Source organism: Pristis pectinata, chromosome 21 (genome assembly GCF_009764475.1).
Source record: "Pristis pectinata isolate sPriPec2 chromosome 21, sPriPec2.1.pri, whole genome shotgun sequence".
NCBI lineage: Eukaryota > Metazoa > Chordata > Chondrichthyes > Rhinopristiformes > Pristidae > Pristis > Pristis pectinata.
The window spans coordinates 9,807,846-9,824,291 of NC_067425.1; the positions used below are offsets into that span (position 1 = coordinate 9,807,846).

At 40.9% G+C, this 16,446-nt stretch overlaps 1 protein-coding gene across 1 annotated transcript in view; it reads left to right on the forward strand.

Moving 5' to 3' along the window:
- sgsm2 (small G protein signaling modulator 2) overlaps nt 1-15,798 on the forward strand; it is a 184,611-nt gene extending 168,813 nt beyond the window's left edge. Inside the window, exons 21-24 of the mRNA XM_052035214.1 lie at nt 462-571; nt 3,150-3,246; nt 7,879-8,046; nt 9,234-15,798. Of these exons, the coding sequence (XP_051891174.1) occupies nt 462-571; nt 3,150-3,246; nt 7,879-8,046; nt 9,234-9,322 (464 nt within the window). The 3' untranslated portion in view covers nt 9,323-15,798. The remainder of the gene's footprint in view (nt 1-461; nt 572-3,149; nt 3,247-7,878; nt 8,047-9,233) is intronic.
- Nucleotides 15,799-16,446: the final 648 nt, after the last annotated feature.

Genomic DNA, 16,446 nt, shown 5'->3' on the forward strand with positions numbered 1-16,446 from the left:
ACATTTCAAAAGTACTTCATTGGCTATAATGGGCTTTGAGATATCCTAAGGTTGCAAAAAGAGCTGTTAGATGAAATTGTTCTTTGTTTAATCTGTACAGAGCAATCCAAACTGTAGGCCATAGCCCACAGGAGACCCCAATCCTGGCAAATCCAGCCCTTGGAACCCAATAAACTTGCTCCAAGTTGCATTCCAAGTTCATACTTAGTTGATTTCTTAAGTGACTTCTGTGAAGTTAATTTTAAATTGGAACATTGAGCTGTTTGGTTCCAATAAACTCGAAGCAAGTTAAAACAAATTAAAATATACATATTATGTGCAGCCATGAGGCTCTGTGATGCACCTGTCTCATGATGCCAAGGGACTGGATCAGGCAGTAGAATGGCTCTGAGGCAACAGAGTGCTGCACTTTGCATCTGTTTTGTTACAATTTGCTGTCTTGTGTCCTGTTTTTTGTTTAGAGCCCCTGGCTTACAGCTGCTTCTCTCAGCTCATGAAGAGGATGAATCAGAACTTCCCAAACGGATGTGCCATGGATACTCACTTTGCCAACATGAGATCCTTAATACAGGTAATGGGATATGGGAATAAAGTTGGCCTAGTTGATTTGGGCACTGCAATTCCATGGAATCTTTCAGGGCAGGAGTTAGCTTTCTCACTCCTCCACCACTAGATGATACAATTGATGAATAAACAATGAACTTTATAAATGAGTTACTTACTTCTCTTATACTTAATCCAGTGAATAGCTTGTAAAACAGACGAAGAAGATTCCAGATTTGATCTGCTGCTTTCTGTTAGCTGATGTTCAGAGATATTGCAATACTTAAGCTGGGATAGATAATCATTTCCATGCAGCAGGCAGTGTCAACAGTCTGCCATCACTGAGTTTAACCAGTGCTCCAACTTCAGACTGATGGTTGCCATGTCGTCAATATTCAAAGGCAAAGTTGAGTTTACTGTCACATGCACAAGTACATGTGTGCACAGGTGTAATGAAAAACTTACTTGCAGCAGCATCACAGGCACATAGCATCAGATACACAACGTTCACAAGAAACGTAAATTAAACAAATTATACAAAATTTTACAAGAAAGAACACAATTTAAAAAGAAGTCCAATGTAGTGCAAAGTGGTCATAGTGTTGCTGCACTGAGGTAGTGACTAGGGTTGTGCAGGTTGGTTTAAGAATCAAATGGTTGAAGGGAAGTAGCTGTTCATGAACCTGGTGGTGTGGGACTTCAGGCTGCTGTACCTCCTGCCCAAAGGTAGCTGCAAGACAATGGCATGGCCCGGATAGTCGGGATCTTTGATGATGGATGTTGCCTTCTTGAGGCACTGCCTCATGTAAATTCTTCCAGTGATGGGGAGGGATGTACCCGTGATGTATTGGGCAGAGTCCACTACTTTCTGCAGCTTCTTGCCGTACCAGACCATGATGCAACCAGTCAGGATACTTTCAACAGTACACCTGCAGAAGTTTGCTAGAGTATTCAGTGACGTGCCAAACCTCCTTAACCTACTAGGAAAGTAGAGATGCTGGCGCGCCTTCCTTATGATTGCATCTATGTGCTGGGCCCAGGGCAGGTCATCTGATATGCTAACGCCCAGGAGTTTAAGGCTGCTGACCCTCTTCACTGGTGATCCACCAATGTAGACAAGTGCGTGTTTACCCTCCTTCCCCTTCCTGAAGACAACAATCGGTTCTTTAGTTTTACTGATATTGAGCGAGAGATCTTGTTGCGGCGCCACTCAACCAGGTTTCAACGTTCACCAGAATCCCATAGTGGCTGTTGCCTATCCAAGCTTCACTGTAGTAATTTACCAATTATACTTCAACAAATCCTTCCCTGGGTGATTCTAGATCAGAAGTGCTATGTTGGCCTTTGAGTGAATCTGTTTATGTGGCTGGATTGCCATTCTAGGGTTCTTTACCTAAAACAATGATAGGAACAATACCGCTATGAAGGTTGGAGCAGTTCAACGTTCCACCTGAGGTAGCCAAGGATGGTCATAAAAGGTGGCTTTGACAACATCATCCAGATTTTGAGACCAAATATTTAAAATCATAAACAATGGTAACCAAGAAAAGGTTAAAAGAGCGTCAGCCAACTGTGCCCCAACAAGAAGCTGGTAATCTTAATAGAAGGTAAAGGAAAATTGGCACAGGAGGGAAACAAATTGAAATACCAGGATACAAAGCTGTTGGGATCTTCCCAGTTTGGGATTATGACCTCTCTCTCTATTGCAAATGTTTCTAATTGTGTCTGAATGTCAGCTGTGTTGCCTTTAAAACTTAATCAAAGTAGTATACCCAATAACCAAACACTATCCTCTCCTTTGTATTTCAACCCTGCTTTGGTTGCAAAGTACTTGGCTGGTTCGCTGAAGGTGGATTATATCGTGACAATGCTTGTGTTGCCGGGGTGTGTATGTTCTCCAGCTGGACCTCCAGACCTTTGGATGCAGCAGTGCCAACTCGTTTTACATTGCTGATTGATAGTGCTTCAGTATAAAATGACCTGAGTTGTCAGTTTGACTTTATAGCCAGCACCCTTGATCCCTTATTATCCAATTCAAGAATAATAGGGGAATAGTGGTTGATGCCTGGTCCTTAACTTCCCGCTTAACTTGCTTAAAATGTGATCCAATTTCAGGATAATAAGAGTCAACTATGTTGCTCTACTTTTGGAATCCGATATGGGTCAGACTAGGTAAGAGTTCCTGACGTGAACTAGAAGGACTCGTGCAACAGTTGAGTTCTTGTGGCTGTATTACAACAGAAGGTGGAGGAACTAGAGAGGGTGCAGTGAAGATTTACATGGGTGGTATCAGAAATGTTGGGGGGGTGGGGGGGGGTGTGTGTTAATATATGTCAAGGAAGGATGAACAGATGTCTCTTTTCTCTTGAGAACACAAGGATAAGGGGTGCCCTTACAGAGTCTTTAAAGTGCTGAAAGGTTCTGATAGAGTGGATACAGAGAAAATGTTTCAAATTTGTGGTGACAAGCACAACATGAGGCCATCGATATATCACTCTCTTACAGCCTTATAAACGTTATAATTAGTGCAAGCCTCTAGGTTACTTGTCTAGTAACGTGACCTTGCCCTCTATCTTATTTCTAATGAGTTTAAGTATTTTCTTCAGATTTTGGACTCCGAGCTCTTTGAGCTGATGCACCAGAATGGAGATTACACCCATTTCTACTTCTGCTACCGCTGGTTCCTCCTGGATTTCAAAAGAGGTAAACTGATGAGTTCTCAGTTATTAATGAATAGTTCAACAAATACATAGGAGCTTTTTTACCCTCTGCCTTTAGATGGCAATTCAATCATTGGCCTTCCACCAGCCAAAAGATTGAGGCAGTTTATGTAGGAAACATTTCACTTCACCTTTGTGTAATCATTTGCACTCAAATTTTAGGAGATGATGGCAAGGCTTATCCAATGCCCTAAAAAGGTGATAATGGCCATTCCTTCACATCCCTGCATTCTTTAAAGATAGTGCTTTCACAATGTGTTGCTGAAGGAATTCTAAGCTTTTCTGACTTGGTGACAATGGAGTTGTCCAAGTCAAGAATGTGCTCGGCTTAGAGGGAAACGTGGAGTGTTGGTGTTGCTTCATTTTGTGGAGCTGGTTGTACCATTTTCACAATAGACTAATGAGGCTCATTAATTGGACTGGATTTTGAGGGCAAATGCTGGCAGTTCCACACAGGAAAATCTAGCATTTTCCCCCTATAAGTGCCAGCAAGTTCCAGATTTCCACATGTCCATGCAGTAAAATGGAATTCCCAAACTTGCTGACAGCCCTTCACCGGTGATTCCATGACTGCACTCTGATTCCAATTGTTATGCTGGGGAACTTGCTTACACAACTCACCCCCAAATATTAAACACTAATGAGACTATGGATGAATAAAGGCATAAGGGAACCATTGAGGGTAAGGAAAGAGGAATAGATTAAGCACATTATTAGCAGTGGAGTGCACATTAAGATGGGATCATAGAGTGGTTAGATCACTTGGTCCATGTCAGCGCCAGGTCTCCACAAGAACAATGCTGTAGTTCCAACCCTTCTCCAAAACATTGAAACATTTTCTTCACCCTGTATTCACCCAATTCCCTTGTGAAGGTCACAGTGGAACCCACATCGACCATGGTTGCAGACAGTGCATTCCAAACTCTATCCACACACTGCAATTAAAAAAAATCTTCATGTCACTCTTAATGCTATTCCCTTTTATTTTATGTCTGTGACCTCTGGTCCTCAACCCCTTCACCAAAGGTAGCAGCCTCCCACTATCTACTCTCTCAGGATCCACCATCATTTTATATACTATCAATATCCTGGGGGTTACCATTGACCAGAAAGTGAATGGAATAGCCATTATACACAATGTGGCTGCAAGAGCAGGTCAGTGGCGAGTAAATCATGTCCTAAGTCCCCAAAGCCTGTCCACCAGCTAAAAGGCTCAAGTCAGGAGTGTGATGGAGCACCCTCCACTTGCCTGGATGAGTGCAGCTTCAAAAGCACTCAAGAAGCTCAGCATCATATGGGACACAGCAGCCTATTTGATAGGCACCCCATCCACAACCATTCACTCACTCCACCACCGACACACAGTAGCAGCAGTTTGTACCATCTACAGGATGCACTGCAACAGCTCATCAAGATTCCAAGACAGCACCTTCCAAACAGCTAGAAGGCCAGAAGCATGAGGAACATCACCTGGAAACTGCCCTCCAAGTTGCACACCATCCTGACTTGGAAATATATCACCGTTCCTTCACCGCTGCTAGATCAAGATCCTAGAACTCTCTCCCTGATGACGTTGTGGATATACCCACACCTCAAGGACTGTAGAGGTTCAAGAAGGCAGCTCACCACCACCTTCTCAAGGGCAACCTGGGATGGGCAATTAAATGCTGGCTCAGCCTGACAATCCAACATTCCCTTGAATGAATATTTTAAAAAATATTTCTACTAAATTGCACCTCACCTTCTCTTCAAAGCAAACAATCCCAGCCTTTCTAATCTATCATTGTAACCCTAGTCCCTCATCCCAGGAACCATTCTCAGATCTTCTCCGGACATTTTCTAATGCCCTCACATCCTTTCTATTATGTGGGGATCAGAATTGAGTACAGTACTCCAGCTGAGGCCAAATCAATGCTTTATAAATTCCTGCATAACTTTCCTGTTTTATACTGTTAAAGCCCAGAATTGTGTTTTCCTTATTGACTGCCTTTTAAACTCGCCTTCCTACTTTCAAAGATTTGTATACATGTACACCAAGGACCCTGTGCTCCTGCTCCTCTTTGAGAACAGTATCCTTTATTTTATAATGCCTCTCCTCATTCTTCTTGCCAAAATGAATCAGCTTGCATTTCTCTGCATTAAATTTTATCTGCCCATTCCATTAACCTCTCTATATCCTGCAATCTATTACTAACCCCTTCACAATTCACAACGCTGCCAAGTTTTGTGTCATGCACAATTTTTAAAATATTGATGTATATTAATAACCCAACACCCCAGGTCTAAGTTATTAAAATGGATCCAAGAAAGTAATGGCCCCAACATTGACTCCAGGGGAACATAATATAAAAGGATTTGGAGAGATGTCAACAGGATCTATGAATTTAAACTTTACCACTTCAAACAAAATAATAAATGTAACTAATAAGCACATCAATGAATAAAGAAGGTCAGGGTACTTTTTGGCATGAGCTCTTCATCATCAAGTATTCTCTTTGTCACCCATTGGTATTGGTTTATTGTTGTCACGTAAAACTTTGTTTGCATGTCATCCAGGCAGATCATGCCATACATAGGTACACTGAGGTAGTAAAAAGAAAACAGAATGCAGAATATCGTGTTGCAGCTACAGAGAAAGTGCAGTGCAGGTAAACAAAGTGCAAGGTTACCCCACAGCAACGGCTTCCATTGTCCTACACTGGGACATAATTATCCCCTAATGGATGAGTTGGTTGGTGCACTGCCTAGCATGGAATCATCTGCTCACAAAGGTCCTCGGCACTGTACTCTTTTTGCTTAAAAGATGGCTTATATTTATAAATGTTCAGGCCTCCGCGCAACACTTTACAGCCAGTTAAGTCATTTGGAATTGTAGTCACGGTCACTATTGTAACAGTTAATGTGTGCACAGCAAGATCCCACAAACAGCAATAAAAGAAATGATTAATTTTGGGTGCAAGCTGATGGCAGGACATCAGATGAAATGTGTCGACATACACAACAATTCCTCCCCTCACCCACTACCCCACCCCCACACACACATGCTGCTCGACCCGCTGAGTTCCTCCGGTAGATCGTCTGTCTGTTGCATCAGAAGAAATCCCCTGACTCCTCTAATCAATGCCATTGGGCCTAGCTTTAATGGCAGGCTTGTGTTGGCTCAGCACCCCTACTCAGAGCCACCTGCCCTTGTCTAGACCAGATGTGGAGAGCCTGCTGGGCATCCATACCACTGAGTCCTGCAGCATGGTCTGGTTAGTGACTTGGTCTCGGGCAGTGAGGAGTCAGCATTCATCCTTTCGTGGTGTATATTCAGAAGACTAGGACTTGCTCCAGCTGTTTCATAGTCAGCACGATCTGATCCAGTGTCTCCACCAAAACACAGCACCTGCACCACTGCAGCACTCCCTCGGTATCACACAAGTCCCAGCCAGATTATATACTTGAGATTTCAGGGAAGATTGAATAGGCTGGATTTTTTTTTAAAGAATAGAAAAGACCCAGAGGAGATTTGACAGAAGCCTTTTAAAGGGTAGGCACGGTAGTGTGGCGGTCAGCGTAACGCTATTACAGCACCAGCAACCTGGGTTCAATTCCGGCTGCTGTCTGTAAGGAGTTTGTATGTTCTCCCTGTATCTGTGTGGGTTTCCTCTGGGTGCTCCGGTTTCCTCCCACATTCCAAAAGTCATACTGGTTAGGAGTTGTGGGCATGCTATGTTGGCACCTGAAATGTGGCGACACTTACGGGCTGCCCCCAGAACACTCTATGCAAAAGATGTATTTCACTGTGTGTTTTGATGTACATGTAACTAATAAAGATATCTTAAATTATGATTGCTATTGATTAATATTAAAATGGATTGGACAAAATAGAAATGGAGAGAAGTTTTTGTTTGAAGGGAATCCAAAACCAGGAATCCACTGAGGATATAGGAGAAATTTCTTATTCAGAGAGTGGTAAATGTGTGGAACTTGCTACCACAGGAAGTAATCAAGGCAAAAAAAAACTTTTGATACTTTCAAAAGTAAACTGGATGTGTTGATGAGTGAGGGGGGGGGGTGAAAAGGTAATGGATAAAGGGATGGGATGAGAGGAGAGCTGAGTGGTGTATAAACACCAGCCAAGCCTCATTTATCTGAATGGCCAGTTCAAGTCTTGTATATTCAGTGCAAGACTTGGAGCCCACAACTAGTTGACGTGGGATTGAGTGCTACCACTGAACTACAATCATTGCCAGAGCCACCAAGGTAACTGTTTGCATCCAAGGTAAATGAAATATTACAACGTGAGGGAGGGATAACAACCAGAGCTCCCTCTTTTTACCCACAATCCAATGGTGCTTGCTGCAAAAAGGTGCATATGTCAAGTTTGATGAGGCTTGGATTAACTGTATTCTGGGTTTAGATGTGAAGAATAGCCAGAAGTATTGGATAATCCGTACCTGTTGAGTTATGCACCTGTGCAAATTCAGCTTCCTAATGAACTAGGAATTGTTTTTCAGTGATTCCACCTGTTTCTGTGCATTCACTATGATTAGCAATTGAACATATAATTTATTAATGTCTTCAAAATAGGACCATCCCTTAAATGACTGCTAATTATCTTTTGGCACAGAACTCTTATATGAAGATGTCTTCGCAGTGTGGGAGGTCATCTGGGCTGCAAAGTACATCTCTTCAGAGCATTTCGTCCTTTTCATTGCCTTAGCACTAGTGGAGGTTTACCGCGAGATCATTCGTGATAACAACATGGACTTCACGGACATTATAAAGTTTTTCAATGGTGAGTTCAGTTTCTGGCATCCTCTATGTATTTTGCTTTCTCTATATTTTCTTTCAGTATGAATGAAATGTTTGATACTTTCCTGATCTTCTTCTGTACAACTGAGTATTCAGCTGATGACCACACTCCACTCTGGTGTTCTGGGCAGGGTACTTCAGGAAGGTGGCAAAGGTTTTGAGAGGGTTCCAAAAGGATATATTGGAATGAATCCAGGAATAAGGGAGTCAGTTGTTTGGATAAATTGCAGAAGCTGTATTGTTCTCAGGTCAGAGAAAGCTGAGAGGACATTTGATAAGAGATGCTTGAAATCATGAAGGACCAAGAGAAAGTAAGAAGTTTTTTAAAAGCCCTGTTGGAACAAGAGTCAAGAACCAGTGGACACAGATTGACAATGTTTAAACAAAATTCTAAAGGCAGCATGAGGAGCAGTGAGTCATTGTGATCTGGACTATGCGACTAGAGTCATAGAAATTTATGGTAAATAATGAGGGCACTTCATTCATGTGGCCAAACAATGAGTTATTGGCACAGTCCCACTTCCCAGTCCCCAGTCCATAGCTCAGTTGGCTATAACTCTTAAGCTGCTTACCCTGGTACATTTTAAATGCTTCTGACACCCAACGCTTTTCCAGCCAGCAAGTGGCAGAGTTCCACTACTCCTTTGTGAAACAAATTTTTCCTCAAAGCCCCTCTAAGCCTTCAACTAATTAACTTAAATCCATGTTCCCACCTCTCTCCTAGCAGCAGATCGACTGGGGGGAATGGGATAAACATTAAAAGGGGAAAATATTTGCAAGTTTATAGGGCAAGAAAAGAAGAATGGAACTAATTGGATTTCTCCTCCATAATGCTTGCACAGACTCGATGGACCAAATGGCCTCCTGAGCTACGATGGATATTGGTGCCTCAACTATCATGCGCACAGTAGGGCATGCATGAGGGATTATAGTTACATGGATGGGCTGGGGTATTTGGATGTCAAGAATAGTAGAATCATAGTTAAAGTGAAACTTGTCTCCAACTGAAGGGTCAATGATTGTTGGACAACCTCTTTGATCAAGTAACTGGTCATGATTTGGAAGGTGCTGCTATATAGGGTGATGGAAGCAGATTTAAGAGTAGCCTTGAAGGGAATTGGTTAAATAATTAGAGGAAAAATAAGTGTCACCATTGAATTTTTATCTCAGAAATGGCGGAGCGACATGATACCCAGCAGATTCTGAGGATTGCACGTGAGCTGGTCTACAAGGTGCAGACACTGATAGAGAACAAGTGATGCAATTGAGGGAGCAAGGAAGGCACATGGATACTCACCCTCCTCCTTCCAAGCTTGAGTGGGAACCTCCCCACCTCTCTCTGCTGCACTGGCTCCCGTTCCCCTGCACTTGAAGCATGACAGTTCAAGAGAACGAGTTGGTCACATCTTCCAAACTTCAAGATGTTACACAGCAAGTGGGATCTGCAAGGCATTGTTGTGGAGGCCAGGAATTAGCCAAAAGAATTGCGCTAATTGTTTTTCCCCAACAAGGTTCATCAATCGTCGGTCACATTTTAGTGATGCTTTAATATAGTTTATAAAAACACATTTTCCTTTAACTTCCTTTCATTTGTCTCTGCTGCCTTAGTTGTGAGATTTTATTTGTGGTTGTTTGTTTAATTTATTTTTTAAAAAATCAGTGAGTGCCTAAATATTAAATGTGTGGCAAAAAAAACCCACTCACCATCCACATTATAGTCCTGTACCCTCACACTAACAGATGGGTACAAGCTACAAATAAATGGGGATTTCACTTCCAGTTTTTCATTTGTGAATTCATAGTGATTTTTAACTCCAGACTGAACTGATTTGGATGGACCAATGTACATTTAATACTTTACAATGCAGATCGATCTGATCTTACAGACTATTTTAGCATGTTTACACTGAGAGTTACAGATATTTTAAATATATTGAAGAATGTTGCCAATAACTAGATGTTCTATGGTTCTGTATGTTTCTGTAATACTACTTTCTAGTATTGAATATTCCCAAAATATTGGGAAATAATTTTCACATACAGTATTTGTTAACCCTAAAGCAGGGCATTTAGTAGTTCTATCAGAAGCTACTTTGCGTGGGGTAAAGTTTTGATATGTGCTGTTAGTTAAACTGGTTGGGTTGTGGTACTGTCCCCCATGCACACCCCCTCCCTGCACACATGGGCGCACACACTCCCCAATGGTTTGGACCATCATTGCAAATCTGAGCAGTGGGCTCCTCTTAAAAGGGACCATCGGTGGTGTCTTCGGGGCACGGTAACTGTGCCACATGAGTTTGAGGAGAATTGGGTCAGAGACCATTTTAATTTGTCTTCTCCTTCTCCCTGAGCTGAAATGCCTCACCTCTGAAACAAAGTCCTTCCAAAGGTCTAAGCTATTGAAGAGGCAGAAACCCCAAGAACCCAAAGCTAACATTTCTCTGATTTATCATCAGAAAATTGCTTGCTCATATGGAATTCCTGAGTACAAGAATTATATGTATCTTGAATCAGCTACTGTGTGTCAGAAGTGTGCATTGTAGACCTTTATTTCTACCCCATTTTGTTGTTTTCTTTCCAGTCTTTCTCCCTTACACCTCATTGCAGAAGATATTGACTGCCTTTTGAGGAAAGGCACCAGAGATGCTTGGAGACTGAAACATTCCACTTGTCCACGCACATTCCCAGGGGTGGCAGGTTGTTCAACAACAGGGTGGTAGAGACCATCATGGTCAGTCATTCCAGATGGGAATCAGGATGATCAGTTGTTCCCCTTTTCCTAATACAAGGATGTTGAGGCCTGACACTACATTCACACCCCTGCCATTGCTGAAGATTAACTCCCGAACATAGACTGCATGAATTGGAATCTTCTGATCTGTATTACTGAGTCATTCATCAGTTGAGTTCCCTGGTGAACCCAATAAAAGGCCAAGTATTGGTAATATAGCAATCCCACAGACCACATGTGAAGGAAAAAAATGCCCATAATTTTTCCTTCCCTAAATTACAGCTGCAAAGTCTATGATTCGTAAGGCTAAATATACAGATCCCACTCTTGATGACTGGTTTAGTGAGTGCATGACAATAAATTATAGAATTGTGACCGACCACTGAATAGAACTCAGCAGTTATTGGTGAAGTATCAGCTCCCATCTGGAGTGCAGATGTAGTGGTAATAAAATACTAAGCTGAAGTATGAGTAGGTTGTAGCAGAAGCTTGGCCACTTGTATGTAAAAAAAAATCACACCTTTTCTGATTTGTGGCCATGTGGTGATCATTAGATTGAAAGATGAAGTATTTGCAATCTAATCACAACTAAGCTACTACCTGTATGCATCTGAGAGGGAATAGCTGATGAGAAGTTTCCCTTCCCCAATTTGCTGAGTCCGTCTCCTTTTACTACTCATGCTGATTCATGTTACCTTAATGTGCAAAAGATTATGATGCCATTAAAAAATATTTAAAAATTAAAGATCAAAGTGCCAAAATGTTTAGTGTGTGGCAAAAGAGAAACCTCTTCACCATCCCCATTATGATCCTATCCTCCCATACTGACCCACTTAAGTAGAAATGAATGGGAATTCCACCTCTCCTCAACTACATCCATCCCCTCCATTTGCAGATTCATAGTGGTCTTTAACTTCTCCAGGAGACACACATTTGGGTGGTTCCCGGGTCTCTTTAGAATACATTGCAGATCATTTTGAAGCTCTGCACTTAGGCACATCTACACTGAGCACCACATTGTCCATTCCCAATGGGCAAGGTTCTGTGCCTATAGTCAGACTCTGACATTCTCCTTGACTATTGGTATTGTTTTATTATTGTCACTTGTACTGAGTTACAGAGAATAACCTGTCTTGCATACCGATCGTACAGGTCAATTGGTTACATGGTGCAGTTACATTGAGTTAGTACAGAGTGCATTGAGGTAGTACAGGTAAAAACAATAACAGTACAGAGTAAAGTGTCACAGCTACAGAGGAAATGCATTGCAGGTAGACAATAAGGTGCAAGGTCACAACAAGGTAGATTGTGAGGTCAAGAGTCTATCTCATCATATAAGGGAACTTATTTGAACATTTCAAAAACTATATATTAATCTGCACAGTATAAAGGAATCTCTCTGCAAATTAAGCATTCAACAAGGTTTTTAATTCCCTAGATTCAGTATTACTTATCACACTGAATTAATACATAACCAATTTCAGTAAGCTACAATTGCACTTGACCTGTGTGTCAGCTTGATACTGTTAGGCTTAGTGATTTCCCTGCCAATAAGTTCCATGTGTTCAGTTTTTTTTTAATGGACAAAGACTCTATTTTACAATCACCCATGGCATTGCCAAGAATATGTTTGGGGTCACAGCCCTGCAGAGGGTACGTGGAGGTACTATGACTACAAAATATTTGGAAAAAAAAGATTTGAGAGCCTGCATAGAGATGACAAAGTCGGTGATGTTTGGTTCTAACTTGCCAAGGACTTTTCCATGTAATAAAACCACAATAGGTACAGGACATTTAAATAGAAACTTCTGTTTTATTTACTCCCCTTCTCAATTCTTGTATTCTGGTCAAACTGAACTTGAAATGAAACTTTAACCGCTGTCATTTAAGCCAGTGTCTCTGGCCCACACTGTCTAAAACCTACCTCAAGTATTCAATGAGTTGTGAGGGTGATTAATTCTTCACTGTAAATAATGGACTTTTCCCAAGCAGTCAGTATTACATACTCTTATAGAGTTTACATACCCTTTTTTTAAACTTGCTGAATTATTCCCTTTTCTTTGCTGGGTGTGACTTTATCTAAAGTTAAAATCATTATTTCCAGTTGTCTCTCTATTTTAAATACAACTTTATTTTATAGTCTTTACACTGTGGCACTTCTCTACTGCTTAATGGGCAAAGAAATAGAGGAAACACGGCCAAATATAAAGCCCACTGGGATCTTTAGGAAGTGCTTTTAACACACTTCATACCACCGATGTTGGTGAGCTTACTGAGTGGCCTAGGTTAAAGTCACAGTGCTGGGATATGACCCAGGATTAAAAGCACTCGATGAAAATGAAAGTGATGGGTAGTTTGACGGTTTGCATGTAAATCAGATGGAAGAATTGATTACTGGGTTAGACTAGGTGCGTGTTGATAAATGCACAATCTTCTATTTTCCTGCTTTAAAATTTTTAAAATTTTCTGCATTCTAAATACCCCACAGAATTTTTTTTATAAACATGACACAACACCTCCTGGTTCTGGGTAAATGTTAGTGTCAACATTGATCTAGTGACATTGGGTAAGATAGAGAGAATTTTGTTAGATTCAGAGTAACAAGGTGTGGGTATATGGAGTTAGGATCCAAGGTGGCCGTGGCCTCATTGAATAACAGAGCAGTCAAGAAGGCTGAATGGCCTACTTCTACTTCTTCTGAATGTAACTTAACTTAATGCCTCATTTTAAAATAATTTACATTTGGTTTTTAACTATTATTGTAAATGTTTTTAATGTGGAAAAGTTGCCAAATGTTTTGAATGAGAATAAAACAATGGGAGTAATATAGGATTAGTGTAAACGTGTGGGTGATGGTGTGGAATCAGTGGGTCAAGGGGCCTGTTTCCGTGACTGTTTTCTCTAAAGGCACACCCATCATGGTGTTAAAATTTTTTGTTAAATAATACCTGTTTCCTCTGTCATCAGAAATAATACCACAGGATTCCAAAACTCTAAAGCATGCAATGTCCAAAATACCTTTTTTTGAGTGGGTTGCTTTGCAGCACCTTTCATGGGGCAAGAGAAAGGCCAATGTTCACTCCAGGACCCTGCAATTAGGAAACTAATATCTAAGTATCTGATACTTCACTGTTTATGAGATGTATAAATGCTTGGCTTCTGTTTTAAATCTCATTAAGGCGATGATTGTTTTATCATTGGACTTTGCAATAGTCTTCTGTAAGTATTGTACATAATTTTAGATTGTAAACCATCAGTGTTATCTGCCTAAGTTTGTGTGGGTGTTTTGCTGCAGGCAACTGACTGTTCCAGATTTATGAACTGTTTCTTTCATCTTTTGATAGTCAACTAGTCGAGATTTAAGTTTGTCCCATAGCCTTTACATTTCAATTTGACAGGTCTTATCTGATGCACATTTCCAAATATCAACCTGCATGGCTGCCAGGCACAACCAGGACCAAAGAATTGGTTTTGTTAAATTCTACATGCAGAAACAGTACTACATTGAGTAATCCCTTCAGACAATCAACACTGACAACTTATTGTCCTGTACTAAGGCGGTGGATGAAGGGTATTAAGTGCAATTAATTGCCTCATTTGCTCCATGATCATGAAGAGTTTTGATGGGGACTCAACTTGTTGGCAACGTGGTGAGAAAGGGCCAAATACCCAAAAAGTATAAATAAGGAAATATTTCTTTGCACCAAGGTTGCTGGTGCATGGAATAATTTGCCAGTGGGATTATTGAGCTGAATTATTGTTTCTTCTAAAGATGCAATGGGCAAGCATTTGAAGTAGATGATGATGATGCAGGAAACTGGAGGGAGGAGCATTGACGTGGTTCCCCATCGCGCCCCAAGCCACCTGACGCAGTTGCCCATCACACTCTATTGCCCGATGTGGTTTCCCATTGCGCCTCAGGCCACTCGATGCTGTTTCCCGCCAGACTCTGAGCCATCTCATGCAGTTTCCCATCGCAGCCTGTGCCAGCACCCCAGCACCTTGAGCCACCTGACAGGGTTCATCCAATTGCCCTGTACCACGTGACGTAGATTACTAACAGCAGAACTGTGGTACATCTGTGGCAGATAACTGTACTACATTTATGCTACAGCTTATTTTTCTGATTATATTTTCATTAACATTGTAAACATCTGTGATTTTTATTGGATCTACAGCTGCTTAAAGTGGGTACCACTAAGGAACGTTTTTTAAAATGAAATTTTATTGACTGAAAGAATTGACTGTGGAGCTGGAATGGAATTAGCTACAAGTAATTCCTCCCCGCAAATAACGTCTTAAGAATCCCAGTATTTTTAACATATTGCACAAGGTTCAGTTAAAAGGAAAAGAAAATCTGCACTGCAAAGAAAGTGTGGGGTGAAATGAGTTACTTTTTCTGGCCATTTCACACATCTTTTTTTCAAAGAAAGTAATTTCTCCCAAAATGCTACCTGAAATAGGCCCTCAACTGATTTGGGTATGAGACTGCAATATTGCAGAACAAAACACAAATAGATTTGTACCAAATTACCTTGTCTTTCATTTTGATGGAGGCATTAGACGTCAGTACAGTTGCAATAAGAAATAATAATGACAAATGCTGGAAATATTCTGTGAAAAGTGAACAGGTAACACTTCAGGTTTATTCTTTCACCAGAACGGGGAAAGTTCTGATGAAAAGTTATTGACCTGAAATGTTAACTCTGCTGAGTATTTTCAGTGTCTGCAGTATTTTGTTTTTGGTACGTATTGAGGAGATAGGTTCCTGTGTTGATTTCCACACATGCAATTCATAAGTGATCATGTTTTTAACCGAATTTGACCACAATGTGAATGAATAAAACAAATCTGAAGCTTGCACTGCCTTTGGAATGTAGTTGGGCTGATAAATGTTCAACACATTGATTCGATGTATGCAACTCTTGTTACTTGGTACCTTTGTTATGTAGTACATGTAAGACCGCACCTTAAACTTGTGTGATGCACTATTTATTTTTTTAATTTTTTTCTCTCTGTTAAATGATGTACCTTGAATGTAATGTTGCATCAATAAAATATTGTCTCTGCATTGTTTTGTCATCTGCTCCACAGCCAGATTTGACCAAAGAGAGGAAGAGTGTATCCTAACATGACAGTTATACGACAAGGCACTTTACAATCAATTATGCTTGAATTGTCATCATGGTAGGCTAATGTGGCAGCTAATTTGTACACAGCAAGGAACCATCAGTTCAAGTGTTTACTATTCATTAATTTTCCAGGATCTGGGCACCACAGTCAAGGCCAACAGTTATTGGCCATTCCATCAGTTTCGCAATGAATACAAACCAGAGTTTTACACCTTGCTTAGCCTCAGTAATGTCATGGGATCTTTAATATCCATCACAGTAGGCATGCCACCTCAGCTTGGCATACTCTCTGTTTTCCACTGGAGGTTTAGCCCGTATCTGGTTGGATGACAGTGTGAGTCATGAATTGACACCCTTCCGATTTATGACAGAAGTTCTACTAGAGAGCCAATAAGGACAAGATGAAGTTAGATTGTGATATCCAACATTCATTGTACAAGCAGACACAGTTGGGTGAGATAAAAACCAAAAAATGCTGAAAAATATTCAGCAGGGCAAGAGAATAAAGCAACATCAATGT